Source organism: Mauremys mutica, chromosome 6, assembly GCF_020497125.1.
Source record: "Mauremys mutica isolate MM-2020 ecotype Southern chromosome 6, ASM2049712v1, whole genome shotgun sequence".
Lineage (NCBI taxonomy): Eukaryota > Metazoa > Chordata > Testudines > Geoemydidae > Mauremys > Mauremys mutica.
Window position 1 is genome coordinate 90731357 of NC_059077.1, and position 22297 is coordinate 90753653.

Genomic DNA, 22297 nt, shown 5'->3' on the forward strand with positions numbered 1-22297 from the left:
AAGTTTTACAGATCCATGATGTTCAGCTAGTTTGGATAAGGTTCATATAAGCATCCAAACTTTTACGTTCCCATTCAAACCAAGCCAATCCTCTAAATCTTCTGAAATTTCACTGTTTTGTTGCTCTTCTCCTTTTACATTCTCATCCCAGACAGTGCACTTTTCTTTTGAAAAGCAGCATTCAAACCAAGATAAAATGTGCTTATTATCAATTCCAGAAGCCACATATATTCTTTATAGCACATTGCTAGATACATATTACCAAGATTCACCAAGACAGTGTGAAGGGTTTCATTTCTATCAAAAAGATGTGGAATAATGATTCCCTTAAGAGTAAGCAAAATTACTTGTTCAGGATTCAGTGTAATCTGTTATACTTCTACAGGAAACAATAATTCCTGAATCTCACTCAGGATGAAATCCACCCCAGTGCAGGTGGCCTGCAGAAAACCCTCCACACCACTTAATCATCCCGTTAGATCAGAACACATACATGATAGTCAAGATTTTCAAAAATAGAAGCGTAACTTTAGGCTCCTGTTTTTGAAAATCTTGGCCTCTGTTATGAGCAAACATCTGATGTAGACCAGCTTAATATGGCAGCTACAAATGCCAAGTGTTTCTTTCCAGAAGTAAAACATATTATCTAGGAAACTTAACAGTTTTATACCAAGACTTCTGAAAAATTGTACACCTAGCGTTAGAGTGGTTGCAATTAAGCCCATAGACCACAAAAATCAATTGGTATTTTCAAGGGGCGTGGGGACTCACTAAAAAGCCCCAGAAGGTTTGTTAAAATGAAACACAAAACAAGCTATGTGATTGACTCTGCAAGCATGCTTATTCTTGGGGGAAAAAAACACAGAAAAGCAGATGCACAGAATTGCAAGCTTTCAAGTAAGACAAGAACACAGTAACTGAGTCTGCATTCTACTAACTAGTGTAAACCTCAATACAGATATACTTCTGCCAACTTATTTTCTTGGCATGTTACAAAGCTTCAAACAGATCAGACTAAACATGCTAAATGCATACTCATGCACTTGATTGTAGGGGATGAGTAAAATTCATTTAAAAGTTGACAACATTCTTAATTCAACTGTTCTCTTTTCTATGATTCCACAGTTTTTCACTATTTTGATTCAAAGAACTGACACACAATCTCCTTCACAAAGATGGATTTCAGATAGCCAGATTTCTATGTAAAGGATTTAAGATTATGTTCCTTCGGTCATATTTCAGCCTCTTCTCCCCATTCTGGGCTCCACCTATGACCTTTGTATTTGGGACCAGTCATGTTGGCTAAGTAATGGAATGGTTCCATAGCCTCTCTGAATTGTCAATTTTATAATCTGTTAGAACCAAACAAGGACAAAAACTAGTTCTTTGGTAATAGATCAATCCTGATTTTCCCTGAATCATAGATAATATTGTCCTCAGTGAATAATCTGTCAGTTCTTCTGAAATCTTTTCAACTGTTTTTTTAAATTGAGTGCCCCTTTGTAGACACCCTTGTTATGTATAATGGGTATTATGATTTGATCAAAGACCTCCCTGTGTTCAGTGCAAACTTCAGCATTCTTACACAGAGACAATCATCTGGAGAGTTGCACTATGTTATTGAGACTTGAGCTGGAAGAATATTTTTGAACTTTTAAACTTTACCTCCCCCCCACTCCAAGCTCTAGTTGGGATCTTTTTAAAATCCACCAACCAGAAGGCTGATATTTGCAGGAGTTTTTAACTTCTACAGTGTGCTTTAGAACCATTAGGTGGTGTTATTGCCTCAACAAGGAACAGAGCAACTCTAAGTCAGGCCTGGTCTACACTAGGACTTTAATTCGAATTTAGCAGCGTTAATTCGAACTAACCGCTCAACCGTCCACACCAGAAAGCCATTTAATTCGAACTAGAGGGCTCTTTAGTTCGAATTTGGTACTCCACCCCGGCAGGTGGAGTAACGCTAAATTCGACATGGCTAGCTCGAATTAGGCTAGGTGTGGATGCAAATCGAACTTAGTAGCTCCAGGAGCTATCCCACAGTGCACCACTCTGTTGACGCTCTGGACAGCAGTCCGAGCTTGGATTCTCTGACCAGCCACACAGGAAATGACCCGGGAAAATTTGAATTCATTTTCCTGTCTGGGCACTTTGAATCTGACGTCCTGGCTGGACATCGGGGCGAGCTCCGCAGCACCTGCAACGATGCAGAGCTCTCCAGCAGAGGAGTTCATGTTATCTGTGAATAGAAAGAGGGACCCAGCATAGACTGACTGGGAACTCTTCGATCTGATCGGTGTGTGGGGCGAGGAGTCTGTGCTTTCGGAGCTGCGCTCCAAAACAGGGAATGCGAAGACCTACGAGAAGGTCTCCAAAGCCATGAGAGACAGAGGATACAGGCGGGATGCAACGCAGCGCCGCGTGAAAATCAAGGACCCCAGACAAGGCTACCAAAAAATCAAAGCTGCAAACGGACGCTACGGAGCCTGCCACCACTGCCCCACCAGTGACCGTGGACTCTGACGATGGGACAGTGTCGACGGCCAGTTCCTCGGTGATGTTCACGGATGGGGAAGATGAGGAAGGGTTTGTGGAGGACGAGGCAGGCGAGAGCGCTTACAACGCTGGTTTCCCCGACAGCCAGGATCTATTCATCACCGTCACGGAGATCCCTCAACAACCCTCCCCGGCCATGAACCCGGATCCTGAATCAGGGGAAGGAGCAGTCGGTAAGTGCTTTAACCATGTTAACTTTTATTCTTAATATAACAGGAATCTTAACTGTGTGAAAAGGAGGTCTCTCTAGATATGGGGATAGAACAGAAATCATCCTTGGAGATCTCCACGAAGCTCTCCTTGTGTTAATCGAAAAGCATCAGCAGGAGGTTCCTGGGGAGAGCTGCCTTATTGGGTGCTCCGTGGTAGCACAGTTTTCCGCGCGAGGCTTTCATGAGGAACTCAGGGAGCACTGCCTCCCCGAGCACGGCTGCATCGGGCCCTGGTTCGTGCTAGCTTTCACGCAGCAATCTCCTTCAGTGACCCTCCTCAGGGTGATCTCGCTCGGAGACTCCTGCATCTAATTAGGGTAATTACTGTAATTTTACGCCTGGTCCAAAGTATTTTTAAGAAATCTACGGACAGACGGCATAGCACAGAATCAGCACGCAGCTGCGTGACGAGCGTAACGGAAAGCCAAAGAATATAATGGACGCTCATGGAGGGAGGGGGGAATGAGGACGCAAGGTATCCCACAGTTCCTGCTGTCTCCGAAAAGTATTTGCATTCTTGGATGAGCTCCAAATGCTTCTAGGGTCAAACACAGTGTCTGCGGTGGGTCAGGGCATAGTTCGGCAATTTGCGCACACACCCCACCCACCACCAGAAGTGAAAACAATCCTCTGTTGACTCTTTTACATGTCACCCTATCTTTACTGAATGCTGCAGATAGACGCGATGGTGCAGCACTCAACACCAACATCCTTGCTCCCCCCACGCTATGGATGGCTGATGGTACAATAAGATGGAAATCCATCCTCATCATCAGCCTATTGGCACATGGGGCAGTGCAAAAGGGCTGGTAACCATGCCGACTAGTATCAGTAAGGTCAATCAAGGGCGCCTGTCCCTAATTTTTGATGGCTGATGGTACAATATGGCTGGTAACCGTCCTCATCATTGCAACAGGGGGCTGAGCTCCATCAGCCCCCACCCTTCATTGTAAAGAAAAGATTCAATTGCCCCTGGACTAGCAGAGGGATGATGGGCTCCTTCATCCACACTCCTTAATGTCCTGCCTGGACTATCATTGCAGCTGGAGGCTTCCTTCCACTCATTTCTCACAAACAAGTCACTGTGTCTTATTTCTGCATTCTTTATTACTTCATCACACAAGTGGGGGGACAATGGTATGGTAGCCCAGGAAGGCTGGGGTAAGAACGGAATGAACAGGTGGTGTTGTTGCAGGAGCACCCCCTGTGAATAGCATACAGCTCATAATTTATGCAGGATCAGACACAGAGCAGCTGTGCTCTCTGGTTCTATGATACAGTGGTTCTCTAGTACACTTGCCCATAATCTAGGCAGGACTGATTCTATTTTTAGATACCAAAAAGGAGGGATTGACTCAGGGAGTCATTCCCAATTTTTGCTTTTGCGCCCCTGGCTGCTCGGCCAGGGGCACTTATGACAGCACCAAATGGGGCAGTGCAAAAGGACAGGTAACCATGCCCATCTTATTACCATCTTATTACCAATTTATGGTATGGTTGATGGTACAATATGGCTGGTAACCATCTCTGCTGTCATGCAAAAGCATGCTGCTGTGTAGCGCTGCTGGCCCGCCTCTGTCAGCGGCATCTAATACACATACGGTGACATACACAAAAGGCAAAACAGTGTCCATGGTTGCCACGCTATGGCGTATGCCAGGGCAATTCTGGGAAAACGGGCTTGAAATGATTGTCTGCCGTTGCTTTCCCGGAGGAAGGAATGACTGGCGACATTTACCCAGAATCCACCGCGAAAATGATTTGTGCCCCAGCAGGCACAGGGGTCTCAACCCAGAATTCACAGAGACAGCCTAGACTCAGTTAATTGTTCGCAAAAATGTATCTTTGCAAGGAATTCACTCCCTGTTTCCCATCTCACAGCTTCCACTGTCTCCAGACCTGCCACAGCATCCCCCTCGCAGAGGCTGGCAAAGATTAGGCGGCGAAAGAAAAAGACAAGGGACAAGATGTTCGAGGAACGTATGGGCTGCTACCTAGCAGAGGCGGACCAGCAGAGCCAGTGGAGGGAGACCGTCTCTCTGTGCCAGCGCTCACACAGCGAACGGGAGGAGAGGTGGCGTGAGGAAGACAAGCAGGCGACTGAAACAATGCTTGGACTAGTGAGGGAGCAAACGGACACGCTCAGGCGCCTTGTGGATGTTCTGCAGGACCGCAGGAGGACAGAGACACCCTGCAGTGTATCTGCAACCGCACTCCCCCGCCACAAAGTCCCATCCCCCCCTCACCGAAAATAATCAGGAGGAGGGGCGGCCGGGGACGTGAATACTGTCAATGCACCACAGCACAGTGCTCAAGTACCCAAAAGCTCTCATACCCTACATTTGCCGAAGTCCTTCACTTCCAGACTCACAGTAGTCCCAATCCCAGTCCCATCCCCTAACTGTCTACTTAAGTAATAAAAATGCTTTGCTGTTAATTACTGTTTCCGTTATGTTTTTTCAAAGAAGACTGTGTTCGAATGGGGGGCGTGGGGAAGAGGGTGGTTAATTGCATAGGACAGTCACCTTTCCCAGGGTACAGACACGGGGGCAGGATCAGCAGCGGGTCACACACACGGTGCAGTCAGTAGGCACCCTGGTCGGTTTTTGGAGGTGGTTTCCAGGATCTGTGTGGGCGGGGGAGATGTGACTTTGCAGCGGGGGAGGGCGGTTACAGATCTTATACAGCGGTCCTTGTCCTGGACCGCTGAGTCACGCAGCTGAGGAATCTGTATCCGTCCTCCTCCACCACAAGGTCACATATCCGCCCGCACACAGAATTCCATAAAGAGGGATGGCAGGCTCCGTTGAAAGAAGCATTCCGGCACTGCGGACCGCTCTAGGAGCAGGAGCCTGTCATTCCTTGAGTTTAGAGGCGGTCTTTACATCACTGCACACCCTACCCAGCACAGCCTGCGTCCCAGTTTCAACCCTTTCACGAAAAGTCATGAATAAAGAAACCTTTGTTAAGTAATAATGGGACATGTATTTTATTTTTACACGTGTGCTGGAAGTGGGGGTAACGGGGTGAACGGGGTATGTAACCGAAGAGGAGAGTCAACAGTAACTGGGTAAAGAAACGGGCAGGTTCAGCTTCTCTGTAAAGAAACTGAACAGTCACAGGTCACGCTGCTCGCTGCTCGCTGGTATTTGAAGAGTTCCTTATCACTGTCCCAGGCGCCTGTATAGGGCTTCATGAGCAAGTGCATTAGCGGGCAGGCTGGGTCCCCGAGGATGACTATAGGCATCTGCACATCCACAACAGTTATTTCGTGGTCCGGGAAGAAACTACCTTCCTGCAGGCGTCTGAGCAGCCCACAGTTCCGAAAACACACGCATCATGAACCTTGCCCGGCCACCCGACGTTGATGTTTGTAAAACGTCCCCTATGGTCCCCCAGTGCTTGCAGCATCATTGAAAAGTAGCCCAATTTCTCAGCAGCTGACTGTGGAAGAGGTGGACGATAAAGTGCAAGGAGGAGAAAACGGCGATGATCGCAGCGGGCTCCGTGCTTGCAGTGCTGTGGCGTCCGCACTGTCACTGACCAGAAAAGTGCACGAACAGATTGCCCGCAGGCTCTTTCACGGAGGGAGGGAGGGAGGTTGTGATTGACGGTTCAATGACGACACTTACCCAAAACCACCCTCGACACATTTCTCCCCCCAGCAGGCATTGGGGGCTCTACCCAGCATTCCAATGGGCAGCGGGGACTGCGGGAACTGTGGGATAGCTTCCCACAGTGCACCGCTTCCAAAGTCAACGCTGGCCCCGTGAATGTGGACTCAGAAATTCGAATTAGTGTATTTAGTATGGATACACAAATTGGACTTCATAAGGTCGAATCCACAAATTCGAACTAAGTTGATTCGAAATAGTCTTGTAGTGTAGACAAGGCCTCAGAAATGTAGTTTGATTGCACCTGGCAAGCTCTCATACTTCCCATTTCATTTTTGTCATCAGAGCAGATGACAAAGGACCATATCTAACTGTCCTACATTTCTCTGGATTCTCAGATAGCATTTCGGCAACTTGGACGCAATATGGTATTCTGCAATTTTCTTTCCAGATGTAGAATCAGTAGCAATATGTAGAAATGCTTTTAGCTGTTACTGGGTCATTTCTGATGTCTGAACAACCAATTTGTGGTCTTTTGATTCTTTAGTTTTTTCCCCAGTGTTTCTTCTGATTCTGTATTTATAGCATGTAGTAGAAGAGCTGTGAGTTTAAATCTGTCTGGAATAATATATCCATGGTGAAGTGCTTCAATCACTTCTTTACATTTCTGATTTTGTGCTACAATGAAGATGATGATGTCAGCATAAAAGAAGATTGCAACTGTCATATCAGGTTCCAGTCTTTGCCTTTCAGATGTTTTTGTGACATAATTATCAATTGATCTTTGCCACTCTTTGGAGTGTTGAAGACAAACAGATACTGCTCCTAAATTAAGCTGATGTTGAAGAGCTCCCAGAAAGTTTGGACTTATAATATCAGTATAGCTGTGTTTGACTATGACAATGACACCTGCAGTCTTTCACTTGCAAGATCATCAGAAGTCATCAGTGTTCTGCTCTTCCACTTCAATAGCATGAAACTTTGGCAATGGTACATTTGGAAGAAAATTCTTAGCTGTGCTCAGTATTATCTAGGTGCAGCTAGCAGGAGTGAACTGCGAAGGACCTGATGGCTCTCTGCTTTGGCATCTTGTTCTACACAACTCTGGAATTGTTTAAACCAGTCTTGAGGCTGCTCTAAATTATTCAAACTGGATATAGTCCCAAGGAGCCATTTCTTCAGCTCAGACTAGCTAGAGAACAGGAGGGCTCTGGCTATGCCCCTAATATGCCAGCTGTTTTCCATCAGGAAGATCTGTTGCCTTTCCAGCCTTTTAGCCTTTTACATTTATAGCTTCCTTTTCAAAGGTTACAGCTTCAATGATTGTACCCTTGTAGCTAGGCAAAAGAACGGTTAATAAAAGTCTCTTTTGCTCCAGTTAATAAATAGGCCATAAAAATGGTGCAACTGATAAGCAGAGCTATCAATGAACTTAAGGGTCATTAAAATCTTATTTTTAGTACAGTGTGCCCACTCAATTAATCTGTTATACTTTTCACCAAGGTTAAATTTATCATAACCAAATGTTTGATAAACAGGAAAAATGAAGCATGCCAATACACATAAAAGTCCAAGGGATAAAACAAGAATAATGAAACATGCTGATACCTAAAAGTCCAAAGTTCTAGATAAAAGTGAGCATGCAGTCCCTGTGAAATAAATTGGCCAAGATTGCTTCTTGGCTTACTAGGAGGAGCTAAGGAGGGGACCCTATCTTCCATGACCATTCACTCTCTCCTATTAGCTAGCCAGAAGGTAACCTTTGCAATGGTGCATAAGATTTAGAATCAGAGGCACTAATTAAAAAAAAACAATCCTCAGTGAGTGACCAAAATAAATGAGAGAAAATTTACTTTCTGTTAAGCATTTTTAATTCACAGCACTAAAGAAGACCTGAAGAAGAGATCTAAAGCTTGTCTCTTTCACTCTCCAACAGAAGTTAGTCCAGTAAAAGATATTATCTTTCTCTTCTGGCTAACTAGGAAGAAGATGTTAAAGGCAAAGGCCCAGACCCTCAAAGGTATTTAGGCTCCTAACTTCTGTCAAAAGGGAGTTAGGTGCCTAAATACCTTGGAGGATCTGGGCCCTGGAGACCAATTCTTTGGCTCTTATTAGCCAGTCAAGAAGCAGCCTCTGCCAAATTATTCCTTATCATTCAATAGCCATAAGCAGTGTATACTTGCTTTTATCTAGAACCTTGGACTTTTATGTATTGGCATATTCTTTTTCTTATGTTTACCAAGCAATTGGTTATGCTAAATTTAACCGAGGTGAAAAGGATAATAGATCAATTGAGTGGGTGTAACGTATTCAAAATAAGGTTTGGTGACCCGTATATTCACAAGTAGCTTTAGTTTCTGACTCACCTCATATTTATTGCCTATTAATAAATCATGACAGAAGGCTAATATTTACCTATCCTTTACCTAGCTACCTGGGTACAATCATGGAAGTTGGATAAGGTTTTTAAATCTAAAAGGGAAAAAATTACAGTCCATATGCAGAATCTCTTTGATTTGTTGTCACAGTTAAGAAAATGTTATTTCAAACACCAGTGTCATGCTGGTAGTGTACAGAGCATGTACAGGAAACAGTGCAGCAAAAGGGTTGGATTGCTTCAAATATCTGCCAGTTTTTATTCACAGTACATTGTTATTTATTATGTGTATTGAAGTTGTACCTAGGAGCCACAGTTGTGGACCTGGAGCACATTGTGACAGATGCTGTACAAATATAGAACAACATGGATCATAAATATAAATGGATTTTCCAGGGACATACTTGAATTAAATGCTGTGCTACACTAACTAGCTACAGAAGAATCCGGTAGCAGCATGCAACCACAGAATTTGCATGTGTTTTTCTTGTGAAAGAGAATTCTTTCAAATAAGAACCCTACTGGGAAAAGTTCCATAGAATAGAATAGGGGTGAAACAATGGGTTTCTATGTATTTAATAAGATATAGCAATAATTCTAAGAAATAGTAGAATTTAATAGAGAATTATGTCCTTTCTATTGGTGTTTTGAAGTAATCTATAAAGTCATATATTAGGTATACAGTTTAATATTGAAACATATAGGATGGTTGAAAAAGTCTATACAAAGTTTTTCACTTACTTTTAAATAATAGGGGCCTTTTCAAAAGGATTAGTGAGAGGTAGGGCGTTTTCAGCTGTTTGCTCATGCTTTTATATAACTCAGCATTTTCCATGTTATTCAAATAATTTAGCTTCTGATGCCGCACTAAGTCACCTTACAGTGTGCCACACTGAGGATAGTTTGAAACAAATAAAAAAAAGCATTTCCAGACTACCTTCCTTTCCAGACACATTTTAAAAATACCTCTGGTGACAATGATTATAGAAGAGCTCATGAATCATGGATATGAACTCATTAATCCTAGACCTTGAGTCCTAGCTCTTTGGAAGTACGAAAGAGGAATCATTTGTTATGAAGTCAGATGGTTCCAAGTAGAACTCAATTTACATTCTAGCACTGCCCTTCCCACTCCACATACACATCCTCGTACTTCCAGCTAAGGGAAGAACAGTTAGTCTTCTGACCTTTGAGATCACCATTATTAACACTGGCCTTGCGTCAGCAGGCAGAACGTGCAGACAGTGGTGATATCAACTCCCTCTGCTCAGTCACTGAGTGCATCAACTCACTGAAGTCAACTCAGTGCCTTCACCAGCCCTGAGGAGCCTGAACTCTTGTAGGTTAAGACAGCATAGTGCTGCTGAGTAACCAAGGTCAACCAGGTTGCTTAGAGCTTCTAGTGCACTGTGAATTAAACTGCCAAACAACTTCTGCTTTTTTGGCACAAGATCAAGTCAGAATCTGCTTGTAGATGCACGCTCATGCATAGTTAGCATCATGAGACAAACACTGCAAGAGAGAGCACCAGGCAGGCTGTGTAAGTGTAATGTTAGTATTACAGTGTAATGTTAGTATTACATTTATTTTGTACTTGTTTATTTAGTTTATTTAGTCCATTCCTTAATTCTTCTGTCATTTGAGTAATACATCATTTGTGTGTTGATCTGACTTCTGGCGTACTGTGCGTCACAAGGGGAACTTGCTCCTGCACTAATGTCATGTTAGGAGCATATCTAACAGATAGAGAAGAGCTTGACTGGGAATAGTTTTAAAATACAAGAAGAAAAATGAGGTGCTGCTCTGTGGCTGGGGCTTCTAGGCCGACTGTAGTATAAAAATAATACTTAGTTCTTGCAGTTCTTTATACTTTCAAAGCACTATCCAAACAATAATTAATCCTCACAATATCCCTATGCATTAGGGAAATACTATACCCCATCTATGAAGTTGGGAAATCTGGGGAGGGGGCAGCTGAGGAGATAGAGAGTTCTGGAGGAGTTCCAGAGCTAGGCATGAGAAAAAGCACCTGGTAGATTGGCCATCTCCACGTAGCTCCATATATCAAACCTCAGTCATCCTATGATGGCTAGTCTTTTTGTATTTGAACCACTTGCCTATCTCTCCTTAGAAAAATCAGTGGTTGTTCCAGAAAAGTGAGTTCTGCTGGTTCTTGCTGCTGTAGCTCTGGTTAGAAGTTGGCAGCTGGGTTTGTGTAACTGTCTTAACATTATGGAAAACTCTAAAGCGTCATTTTGCCTAATAGTAAGTCAAATACCCTAAACCCTTTCCAACAGCTACATGAAGAATAGCTGACTGGCAATGGATCTCTGCCCCACTGTAACATTCTTTTAATAACTGGCTAGTTTGGATGGGTTTTTGTTGTTTTTCTGTGGGCTGATAGGAGATGAAATAAAAAGGCTGGTGCAGATGGCAGTCCGAGTAAACACAACTGGTCCTATGTCATAAAGTTGTTCTACCATGTTCACTTGGGTACATTTTAAGATGAGAAGACCCTATAAATACAAAGCCTGGCACAATATCTTACGGGTTTGTTTGTTTTTCTTCCTGCTAAATGTATCCTAACATCACAAGAAAAAAACCCTAACAAACACAAAAGCAGATGTTTGAACTTATGTAAAAGAAGTTGTATTATCTGGTGTTCTTAAAAATGCTTTGAATCCCAAGGGGGAGCATTCTCTCATAAGAATATAAGAATGGCCACACTGGGTCAGACCAGTGGTCCATCTAGTCCATCTATCCTGTCTTCCTAATGTGGCCAATGTCATAGGGAATGAACAGAACAGGGCAATTACTGAGTGATCCATCCCCTATTATCCAGTCCCAGCATCTGTCTGTCAGAGGCTTAGGGACATCTAGCACAGCGATTCTCAAACTGTGAGTCAGGACCCAAAGTGGGTCACAACTCTATTTTAATGGGGTCACCAGGGTTGGCTTAATCTTGCTGGGACCCGGGGCTCAAGCCCAAGACCCACTGCCCGGGGCCAAAGCCCGAGGGCTTCGGCCCGGGGCGGTGGGGCTCAGGTTACAGGCCCCCTCCCTGGGGCTGAATCCGTTGGTGGTGGGGCTCAGGCTTCAGTCTTCCCTCTTGGATCATGTAGTAATTTTTGTTGTCAGAAAGGGGTCACGATACAATGAAATGTGAGAACCCCTGATCTAGAGCATGGGGTTCTGTCCCTGACTATCTTGGCTAATGGCCATTGATGGACCTATTCTCCATGAACTTGTCTAATTCTTTTTTGAACCCAGTTATAGAATTAGCCTTCACAATATCCCATCAACGAATTCCACTGGTGTGCATTGTGTGAAGTAGTACTTCCTTTTGCTTGTTTTAAACCTGTTGCCTATTAATTTCGTTTGGTGACCTCTGGTTCTTGTGTTATGAGAAGGAGTAAATAACTTTTCCTTATTCGCTTTCTCCGCACCAGTCATGATTTTATAGACCTCTGTCATATCCCCACTTAGTTGTCTCTTGTCCAAGCTGAACAGTCCCAGTCTTTTTAATCTCACCTCATATGGAAGCAATTCAATACCCCTAATCATTTTTGTTGGCCTTTTTGCTACCTCTTGCAATTCTAATATATCTTTTTTTGAGATGGGGCAACCAGAACTGCATGCAGTTGTCAAGGTGTGGGTGTGCCATGTTTATATATAATGGCATTATGATATTTACTGTGTTATCAATCACTTTCCTAACATTCTGTTAGCTTTTTAGACTGTTGCTGAACATTGAGCAGATATTTTCAGAGAACTAGCCACAATGACTCCAAGATCTTTCTTGAGTGGTAACAGATAATTTAGACCCCCATGATTTTGCATGTATGGTTGGGATTATGTTTTTTAATGTGCATTACTTCGCACTTATTAACATTGAATTCCATCTGCCATCCAGTGTTGTGAGATCCCTTTGGGCTCTCATGGCTTCAACTTTTCCAGAACTTTTCTGGAGACATAAAGTATGTGTTTTGTCAGAGATGAAATTACTTTGCCAGCATGGTCTCCTAAGGTTTACATTAGATTAGAGAGGGAATTTTAGAGCTGTGGAAAATGTTCATTCCTAAACAAGGCAAAACTCATGTTGGTTTGGATTGCCTTACAAATGACACTCAGACCAGATTGGTCAAAAGGTTTACTAAGATTCATGAACTTTTCAAGCTAATCTGGGATAATTATGATTTTTCATTAGACTTGCACACAATTTGTTTTTTAAGGGGGGACAGACATTGCCAGCATTTGACAAACCAAGTGAAATTTTGCTGCAAGGATGAGATTTTTCCCAAAATTAAAATGGTACCAAACCATCTGGACTGAGTTCAAAGAAAATATTTGCATAAAGCCAAACCTCTGAATCTGCTGAGCTTTTAACGAGCCCTCAGGTGCAGTTTAAAATGCTGTGAAGCCCTGATTCTTTGCAAATGGATTGCAGTTTTCGGGGAAAACATAACTGAGAACGTGGAGATGGAGAAAGGCAGTTGGAAGTGAGTTCTGCAAGACAGGGCAGAATAAAAATGCAGTGAGCCAGGCAGCCTCTGCAATGGATGACACATCTCTCAAGGCTCCAGTATAAATCACCCACAAGCAAAGGGCACCGGGCATTGTCACTTGTCAGATATGTGCATGCTTGAGATATCTATTGGTATGTCTAGTTTGTGAGAGGTGTGATTTTTTTCCCCTGGCAATGATGGATTTAGGGATATATTCTCCAGTGGTTCTTAACTGAGCCAAACTCTCACTGAAATTAATAGAAGGGTTGCTTGATTTATGGACTGTACAGCTTTACTGTTCCATGCTGTTTTATGGATAACAATGCATTTCAAATAGTTTTTATTAAGTAGTTTATGTCTGTGGTGTATCCAGGCACACTTTTAATGTCATTTTGAGTTCAACTTTTACCAATAAAGCTTTACACTTTTTAAAAGTAGAAATAAATTTTGAAAACCATTTTAACTGTGGTAATCCTGTCTAAAATAAGGCTTTCAGCCAAAGCAGTGAGTGGGTTGTTTTGTTTGTTTGCTTTCTTGTTTAAATTTGTCATTGTATTGTTCATGAAGGTGATGGGCTGGTAAAACTGAGTAGGGTCGGGTGATCTGTTTTTATCTTCCAGTCCTCTCCCGATTGAAAAAATCTCCCTTTTTATCTGGGAGAGGGAGGCCCTAAGAAAGCCACTTCCAGGGACTGGGGCACAGTCAGAGGGAGCCCCGAGCCAATAAGAGGGCATAGATGCTTCTGTGCCCCGTGTAGGTCTCCAAGAGCCAGGGGGTCTGTGGGCATCTCTATTTCTTCCATGAGGGGACAATGCCCCTCTGCCCAAGTACATTTGTGGTGATTCTTCTTCAATGCAGGTATAGCTGTTAAGAGGAATGAGCTGACCCTAGTTACAGAGCTTAGGAGCTGGCTTGTTTTGTTTTTTCATTTTGCAGCATTTTCCAACAAATGTTAATGTTCATGCTCTTCATATTAATGTATTGTATAAAATGTCTGAACTCTTTCCCTGCGTGTTGTTGTCTAATCATTGTGCGATTAGAAGTGGATCCCCAGATAGGAAAAGAATAGTAATATCCCACTGATCACTGGCCAAGTTTCTGAATAAATGACCATGGCCATAAACTCTGTTGAAATCAGTGGCAGCATAAACCGAGATGTTGTTATTTCATCACTCTTACCTGATAAGATTTTCATTTTATTCATTTTGTTTAGGCATCTGGACAAAAAAACACCCCCACTTAGCCACAAACTGTAAGATTGTTAAAGTTATAAATAGATATCTATAAACTGAAACTGCATGGGGAATACCTTTTTAACCTATGTAGTACACCTGCAGGTGATACTGTTTTAGTTATATAAATATTTTTATGACTCCTACTAAGATACCTGCCTCAGTATCTGTCTCATTGAGTTCTTCAGATTAACAGTGCAGTGAGTATGAAAATACCATTTGTTTATAGTTTCAACTCAGCTCCATAAATAATTCCAGGTTTGAGACTTCCATATGGTTTTATATTGAAGATTTCACACAGAGCTCTACATTACTCTTGGTGTGTGGTGGGGTTATCATTACAACATCTGGGGTTTGCTCTTTCTGCATAGCTTGGCTAATTTAGACCCAGTATAATGTTTCATATTATTAGTTAATACTGTGTTCAACAAGGGAAAAATCAATAACAGATTTAAAAAATGTGTTCATTGACTTTTCTTCTTAACATAGCTCACTGTATTCCTTTTCTTCTAGGCTGTGCTGAGTCCTCTCATAGCCATTGCATTGAAAATATCTCAGATCCATGAGAGGACAGGGCGGAAGGGACCCACTGTCATCACCTGAATCTACAAAGGATCATTAACCCAGGGCCAAAAGAGAGAGGACAAGGAAGAGAGATGACCTGGCTAAAACATGTTAGCTGTTTGTGCCTTGTAAGGCTTTAAAAGTTTTTGGGGGTGGGAAGAAAAATTCAGTATAATGTTGACCATATTCAGTTGCATTAATCACCAAAGACAATAGTGTACTGACTTCTGTGTTATAGCGACTATCTTTTTGTCCAAAAAAAAAAAACCAAAGAAAAAGCCCTCAACCCTTGAACGTTGCAAAATGCCAGTGTGACAGAAAGGGCTGACCTTTGTATTTTCTTTACCCTTCGAGTGTTATGATAAAGTAAGAAGAATTTTGGACTTGGGAAGAAGGCGGAAATGGACTACAATGCAACCATGTGTTTTGGTGAATACAGTTTGTGGTTCTTGTCAGCTTCTTGTTGGTTTAGAAAGAAATCATCAGCCTGTCTGAGGTACAGGGGCAGTATATTAGTTTTTGCAAAGGGTGCATTTGCATACTCCATTTGTTCCTTTCCCATCTACACCCTTAGCCAGCACGCACGTCCACAGCAGCAGTAGAACTGTGCACACATACTTGCACACACTCCCAATGAAAGATGCCAGTGCTTCCTTTTTTTCGGTTTAGAAGTGTAGCAGTGGGACTCATGTCTCTCTCTAGGTTTCCCTGAACTTGACTCTTCCTTTTTTTTAAAGGAGGGTTATTATTTTTATTGAAGCCAAAATATGATTAATGTTTTAGTCACGGGGGCCTCAGTTGTCTTTTGCAATATCCCTCCTGTTCATAAGCATGTCCTGGTGGTGCTTAGTGGGCTTGGAGAGCAACTGTTGCAAATTCAGCATAAATGCGTTATCATAGAAAGATTTTAAAATCTATCTCTTCAGATACATGCCTATGTTCCACTTGTCAGGAATGGATGTAATACAGAAGAGGGAATGAATTAAATGAAATACTTGACTGATTCACTAGTTGGGCTCAGAGTCTGTTAGATTCTTTAAAGTAGAGATCATAGGATAAAGAGCCGGAGAATAGAAAGGACTTGACATGAATCAGAGAAGCATATGTACACTTGTGGGTTTTTTTGCTTGTGAAATGCTGCTGCAGCTCTAGCTATCGTTCATTGCTTTGTACTGAACAAGAACACAAACACTTTGTGCATGTGACTTGTTTGAATGTTTTGCTTCCTTGGGAACAGCGTGTGGTCACTTGTCATATCATTTGTCGAGTTGGCTTTGTGCAATTTGACACTTTGCAGCATGTACTATTCATATTGCAACTCATCAAGATTTCAATGCAATTTAGATAATATTGCAGTGAAGGAAATTGCTTTGGTTTCTTTTGACACTTCTGTCAAAAATTGCTATGACATTTAGTATCTAATAAAGTGGATTGCTATATTTCTGTCTTAATACCTAATTGTTGACAAAACACACTGGGCTTTCATCCATTCTAATAAAACCGCCTTTAATAGAATTACATTATCTACTTAATTGATTCTAAATAAATAAGACACTGATGTTTCCACACAATATCTTAGTACAGTATTATTTAATATTTGTATAAGTCAAAAGAGATTCCGTGGCTTGAATTCATTTTATAAAGGATTGTGGAAGGCATCAGAAGGTCCCTGCATCTTCACCACAATTTGGTTGTCCAAATTTAAATGTACTCTTCTTTAAAGAGGGCAGTGCTTCATATAGGGCAAACTCGTCCACTGTTGTTTTAGATCATTCAGACTTGTGCACATGTGCAGAATTGGCCTAGACTGTGGGAGAAATTTCCTTTCAAAATGCTAAACCACTCAGCTCGTCATATTTTGGCAAATCCTACTGAAAATGGGCCAACCAAGAATTTGAAAAGTTCTTATTGTTATAAGATCTCAGATGATTAAATAATCTTTGACCTGATCACCTGACAGAGGTGAGTTTGAATACTAATTTAGGTTTCCCATTGTCTTAGCCTCTGAAGACTGGGATTGCTGATAACATGATGTACTGTACCCACCCACTATGAAAGAGACAGGGAAAAGCCTCATGCTAAACTGCCACTGACCATATCCAGAAAATACTCCAGCCAGACTTCTCCATTCTAGGAAAGGCGTGACAGCATTAGCCACAGTAGGTGGCAGTCAGGATTTAGGAAAAAATGAAGCAGAATTGGAAAGTTCTCAAAGGGTAAATACTGGGTCTAATTTTGCATTGTGTTATACTAGTAATGGAGTTGCACTGATGTAAAACTGGGGTAATGCACTTGAGAATAGGATGATCTCTGTGTGTGATTTTGAATAGTTATCTTGTAAAACTGTTACCATCCTCACACAAAACCTACTCCCTGGTCCTTTGTAATACTGATTGATGAGAATGATAAAACTGATTATTAATACAATTGATATTGTCCACCCAAAAAATTGTCATGTGCAAGATGACGAGTAAAACTTTGCCAGGCTGACTCACAATGTGTATATCTCTGTATTTGATTTGTTCAGGGAAAGATTGCGATCACAGTCTCATTAATCATGCACTTAATGTACAGAGATATTTTACTTGCAAATAGTTGAGAGCTAAATTGTTAGAAGCTAATGTCAGGGGAAATGTCCACCACCTCTAACAAGGATGGTGTTACTATTTGCAAGGCTGCTAGAGTGAGTGGCTTGACTAAAAAAAGGCCTGTCCTCCCCTCTACTCCCACTGTTGGATTAAGTGCTTAGGCTGGTCCATCATGGGTTGCAGCCTCTACATGGTAATGGCAGTTTGGAAATAATTGTACTGGTATCTATTTGGACACTCCTTCTGTTTCCCGAACAGTTGGGTTTGTCATACAAACAGCATGTAGTTTAAGAACACACTCCCAGCCTGCAAGGATGAAAAGGTGAGGGGGAGAGAGAGCTATCGTGGAAGAGAAATTCTGAGAGAATAAGGGGGAGTGGGCAGCAAGGTATCAAAGGGTCTTTGCAGAGGGATGACCAAGACAGAGGGATGGGGTCCCAGAAACAAAGAGATGGAGGCCAGACAGGGGTGAAAGTAACTTAAAGGACTTACCGGTACACCAGAGTCCTGAGCAGGGGCAGGGCCTCAACCGGAAGAGGCGGGGCCTTTCAAGATTTAAAGGCCCTGGGGCTCCAGCTGTGGCTGGGAGCACCAGGGCCTTTGAATCACGCCGGAGCTACCAGCTGCAGAGGCAGCTGGGCGCTCCGGGGCAAATTAAAGGGCCCGGGGCTCTGGCCACCACGGAGCTCTGGCCCTTTAAATCCCCGCCCGAGCCCGGCTGCTGGACCTCCAGCGGCAGGAGCCCCAGGTCCTTTAAAACCCCACCCGAGCCCGGCTGCCGGAGCTCCAGTGGGGATTTAAAGGGCCTGGGACTCCCCAGAGTGTCTGGAGCCCTGGGCCCTTTAAATCACCTCTGTGGAAGCCGGTCCAGTCCGGCACAGCATACTGGCTCTTGCTGGTATGCTATATCGGACCGGACTGCCTTACTTTCACTTCTGAGGCCAGAGGAAAAAGAATGGGGGAGACTTGGGGAAGAAATGAGTTTGTGGACCCAGCTGGAAAGAGAGAGGGAAAGGTTCAAGGAAGGGAGGATAGATGGGGAAGAGACAAAAAGAAGTGGAAACTAAAACAGCTAGCAAGTAGACCATGCAAAAATAGTGTGGGAGATGGAAGAAGAAAGACAGAAAGAAGTCAAAACATGGAAAGGCAGAGAGGACAAGAACTATTAACTTGTGTGCAATAGCAGGGAAAAGGCCAACTAGCAAATACTTGTCATTATGTTCAATTATGTCAAACTGTGTATAATTATATTAAGTGCCATCTATTTGTTGACATCACACATTAGTAACCTCCCTTCACTCACTGAAGATAAATAACAGGCTTAACCCTTTTTTTCTTTAACTCGTAAACTAGTGGCTTATGGTATAAAATATTTAACAATGTACATAAGGCACAAAAGCTGGCAAAGATGTTTCATTTTAAAGAATACTCAGTGCTAACATGGTGGTGGCAGACCAGCCCTGCATGGAGCAGTCCTAGCCTTGAGAGTGCAGAGGTGAGGAATACCACACCCATTCCCCCAACTTTTATTCTTCAGCCATAGCTGAGGAACTGGCCCCATATGTCCCATGCATTGCACATCACTGCAATGAAATGTCAAAAGATTTCTCTTTCAGCATGAGTAAGTTACCATCAAAGAAAAATGCTTGGCCTCACGCCTAGGAACTACACGTCTCACCACTGAGTATAGTGATAGGATGGGAATAGTTATAGCATTATTGTTCAAGAGGCTAGGGCAGAAAAGGCCTATTCCATTCTGAACCCTTGTTTTGAATTGTTCATATCTTTATGAATAAAGAAAATCCCTTTTAACCCAAAACTTCTTATGGCTGGTCATGCCAAAGGCGAATTTGTTTTGGAAAGTTTGAGCAGTATTAATTCAGCCATTTAACACCTTTCTGCTTTTAAAAAGATTGTTGACATTTATTCACTCATGCGGTCACCCACATCATTTCCATTCAGCTCCTACCTAAGCAGTGGAAGTATATACATGAAAAACAGATTGAGTCAAGCAAAATAGTCCCTCTTAACCTGAACTTGTCTTACATCCCGGTGAGCCCTCCTTCCCTCCACACCTTAACCCCTGTTGCTGTCCGAAGATGCAGTAGCAGTCCATTTGTCCTTGAAAGGCTCTGGAGCCGTTAAGAGCCTACAATAGAATCACAGGTCTGGAAGGGACCTCGAGCGGTCATCTAGTGCAGTCCCCTGCACTTATGGGAGGATTAAGTATTATCTAGACCATCCCTGACAGGTGTTTGTCCAACCTGCTCTTAAAAATCTCCAAAGATGGAGATTCCACAACCTCCCTAGGCAATTTATTCCAGTGTTTAAGCACCCTGACAGTTAGGAAGTTTTTCTTAATGTGCAACCTAAACCTCCCTTACTGCACTTTAAGCCCATTTCTTCTTGTCGTATCCTCAGAGGTTTTATGTACTTGAAAATTATCATGTCCCCTCTCAATCTTTTCTTCTGCAGACTAAACAAACCCAGTTTTTTCAATCTTCTCTCATAGGTCATGTTTTCCAGACCTTTAATCATTTTTGTTGCTCTTCTCTAGTCCAGTCCCCTGCATGCAATACTTGCAATGGACTGAGGTTGGTGGGGCCACAGAAAGGCTGCCAAAATGCTTAAGCCCTTTTTGGATTTCACCTGAAATGTTAGGGAAGAATTCAGATTCTTAGTTCTTGCCCAAAACTGCGTAAGAAACAGGGCAATAAAGCAGATGCAAGGAAAATGTCCTCTGCCTCATTACTAGTCTGCTCTGTGGGTCAGTCAGAACTGGTGGCCAGCTGGCATGTCCTCCCCACCCCGTGGGGCTGTGGACCCCTAGTTTGGCTCTCTCAGAGAAGCCACCATTTATCTGAAGCCTTGTTCACATGGAGTTTCATCTGCCTATCAAACCTAGATCAGTGGTTTTCAACCTGTAGTCCGTGGACCCCTGGGGGTCTACAGACTATGTCTAAGATTTCCAAAGGGGTCCGCACCTCCATTTGAAATGTTATATGGGTTTGCAAATGAAAAAAAAAAGGTTGAAAACCACTGTCCTAGATAAAGGGATTATTCCTGTATTCAGATAAAAGGGAACTTAGAAGTCGGGCCTGTTTCAGCTGGGCACTTTGAACCAGGAACATATCGATAAATATGTACTTTCCAGTATTCTAACCATCCACTTTATGATCCAATGGGGGGCGGAGGTGGGGGGGTGTACATAAAAATGGTGCAATTCTTCATGAGCTCCAGCAGAAGTGAGTCAATAATTGAATTACAGTGTGCCATTCTGAAAAGTGACACTGAAAATGGCATTCTGGGCTTCCATGTCTGTTTTTCACTGATTTCCAGGTCAAATGTGCTCAATTCAAAAGTAAAAAAACAAAAAAAAGGGAGGGGGCGAGTGTCAAATCCTGACCCATTGAAGTCAATAACAATACTCCTGCTGACTTCAATGGAACCAGGATTTTACTCAGGCAGTTTTTCTAACTGTTAGCCCTGCATGCTCAACCTAGGGCTGAGAATCAAACTTGAATCTTGCCTCACATTTAATGAATGTCTTCCCTCAGCAACACATATCCAACCCCACTGTTGTCAGTGTCCTGCAGTATGAACATGACTAAAAAGCAGTAAAAACATATCTTTATCACTAAAGCCAGCTGTTCCGATTCTGATTACATTCAGGAAGCAGGTGTCTTGAGTAAAAAGGTGTCATTTACCGTGGTCACTTCACAGAGGAAACCCTCCCTTTAACTGCTTTTGAAATAACATGTAAAGGTTCCCATTTCTCCTGGTTTTTATTCTCCCTCTTTCTTTAGAATGTGCAGCTTTTTAATCATTTACAAATATTCTTACGTGGATCCAGTTTGTCTATCTCTATCTCTCCAATTATAGGGTTTTTATCCTGTCATTCTTTTCTTTTGAATGTGTTTATTCTTTCTCTCCATTGTTTTTCCTTTTTTTCTGTCCTTTAACTCTACCTCTTTTAATGTGTCATTTCCTGTATAATTATTTCCATTTTTAACCTTATGTTCTTCTCTTCCCTCTCCTCTTTTTCTGGGCACATTGTCTTCCCCTCCCTACTACTTCTACCCCCAAAGGAAAACATGTCTCACCTCCCATTTCTTTGTCATTCCCCTCAGTCGCATCCTCCATTTCCCTTCTTCTCCCACCAAGGGAAAGGCTATATTTCAAATCAGAATATAATCCTTGAGGAGGAAGAACTGATTTATCTTGCAGTTGATTTTCCCCCATGTTTTAAGTTTCTACAATGATTTGTATCCAGGCTACTCTTGCCTCTTCTGATATGTGAGCATAAAGAAAGATTGATAAAGCATCTCATCCTGGTCATGTTGTCGTCATAAAGGGCAAAACTCCAGTTGAACTCAGTATTGCAGGATCAGGGCCAAATAGAGCCTTGCTTCTTTGGCACTGGGTTTGTGAACAGTGCAATGGAAGCAGCTAACTTTATAGCTATGAAGACAATGCCTAAAGAAATGGTTCACAGAAGGCTTTTGTCTGCAAACAATCTGAGTTATTTTGTCAGGAGCTGTGCTATGAAACTGGGGTTGCCTCATCAGTGTGCAGCAATGACTGAGCTCAGATTGGGTGTTGTATCCACCTAGAAGTACGGAAACCTCATTTCTAGTTCAGATGTGGTT

At 42.6% G+C, this 22297-nt stretch overlaps 1 protein-coding gene across 3 annotated transcripts in view; it reads left to right on the forward strand.

Annotated features, from left to right (window-relative positions):
- PGM5 (phosphoglucomutase 5) overlaps window positions 1-17550 on the forward strand; it is a 136289-nt gene extending 118739 nt beyond the window's left edge. For 2 of the 3 annotated variants that reach the window (XM_045021931.1, XM_045021930.1), the window contains one exon: window positions 15010-17550. In XM_045021931.1, coding sequence (XP_044877866.1) covers window positions 15010-15099 — 90 coding nt within the window. In that variant the 3' untranslated portion in view covers window positions 15100-17550. The remainder of the gene's footprint in view (window positions 1-15009) is intronic. The other variant, XM_045021932.1, reaches the window with a different exon arrangement.
- Window positions 17551-22297: the final 4747 nt, after the last annotated feature.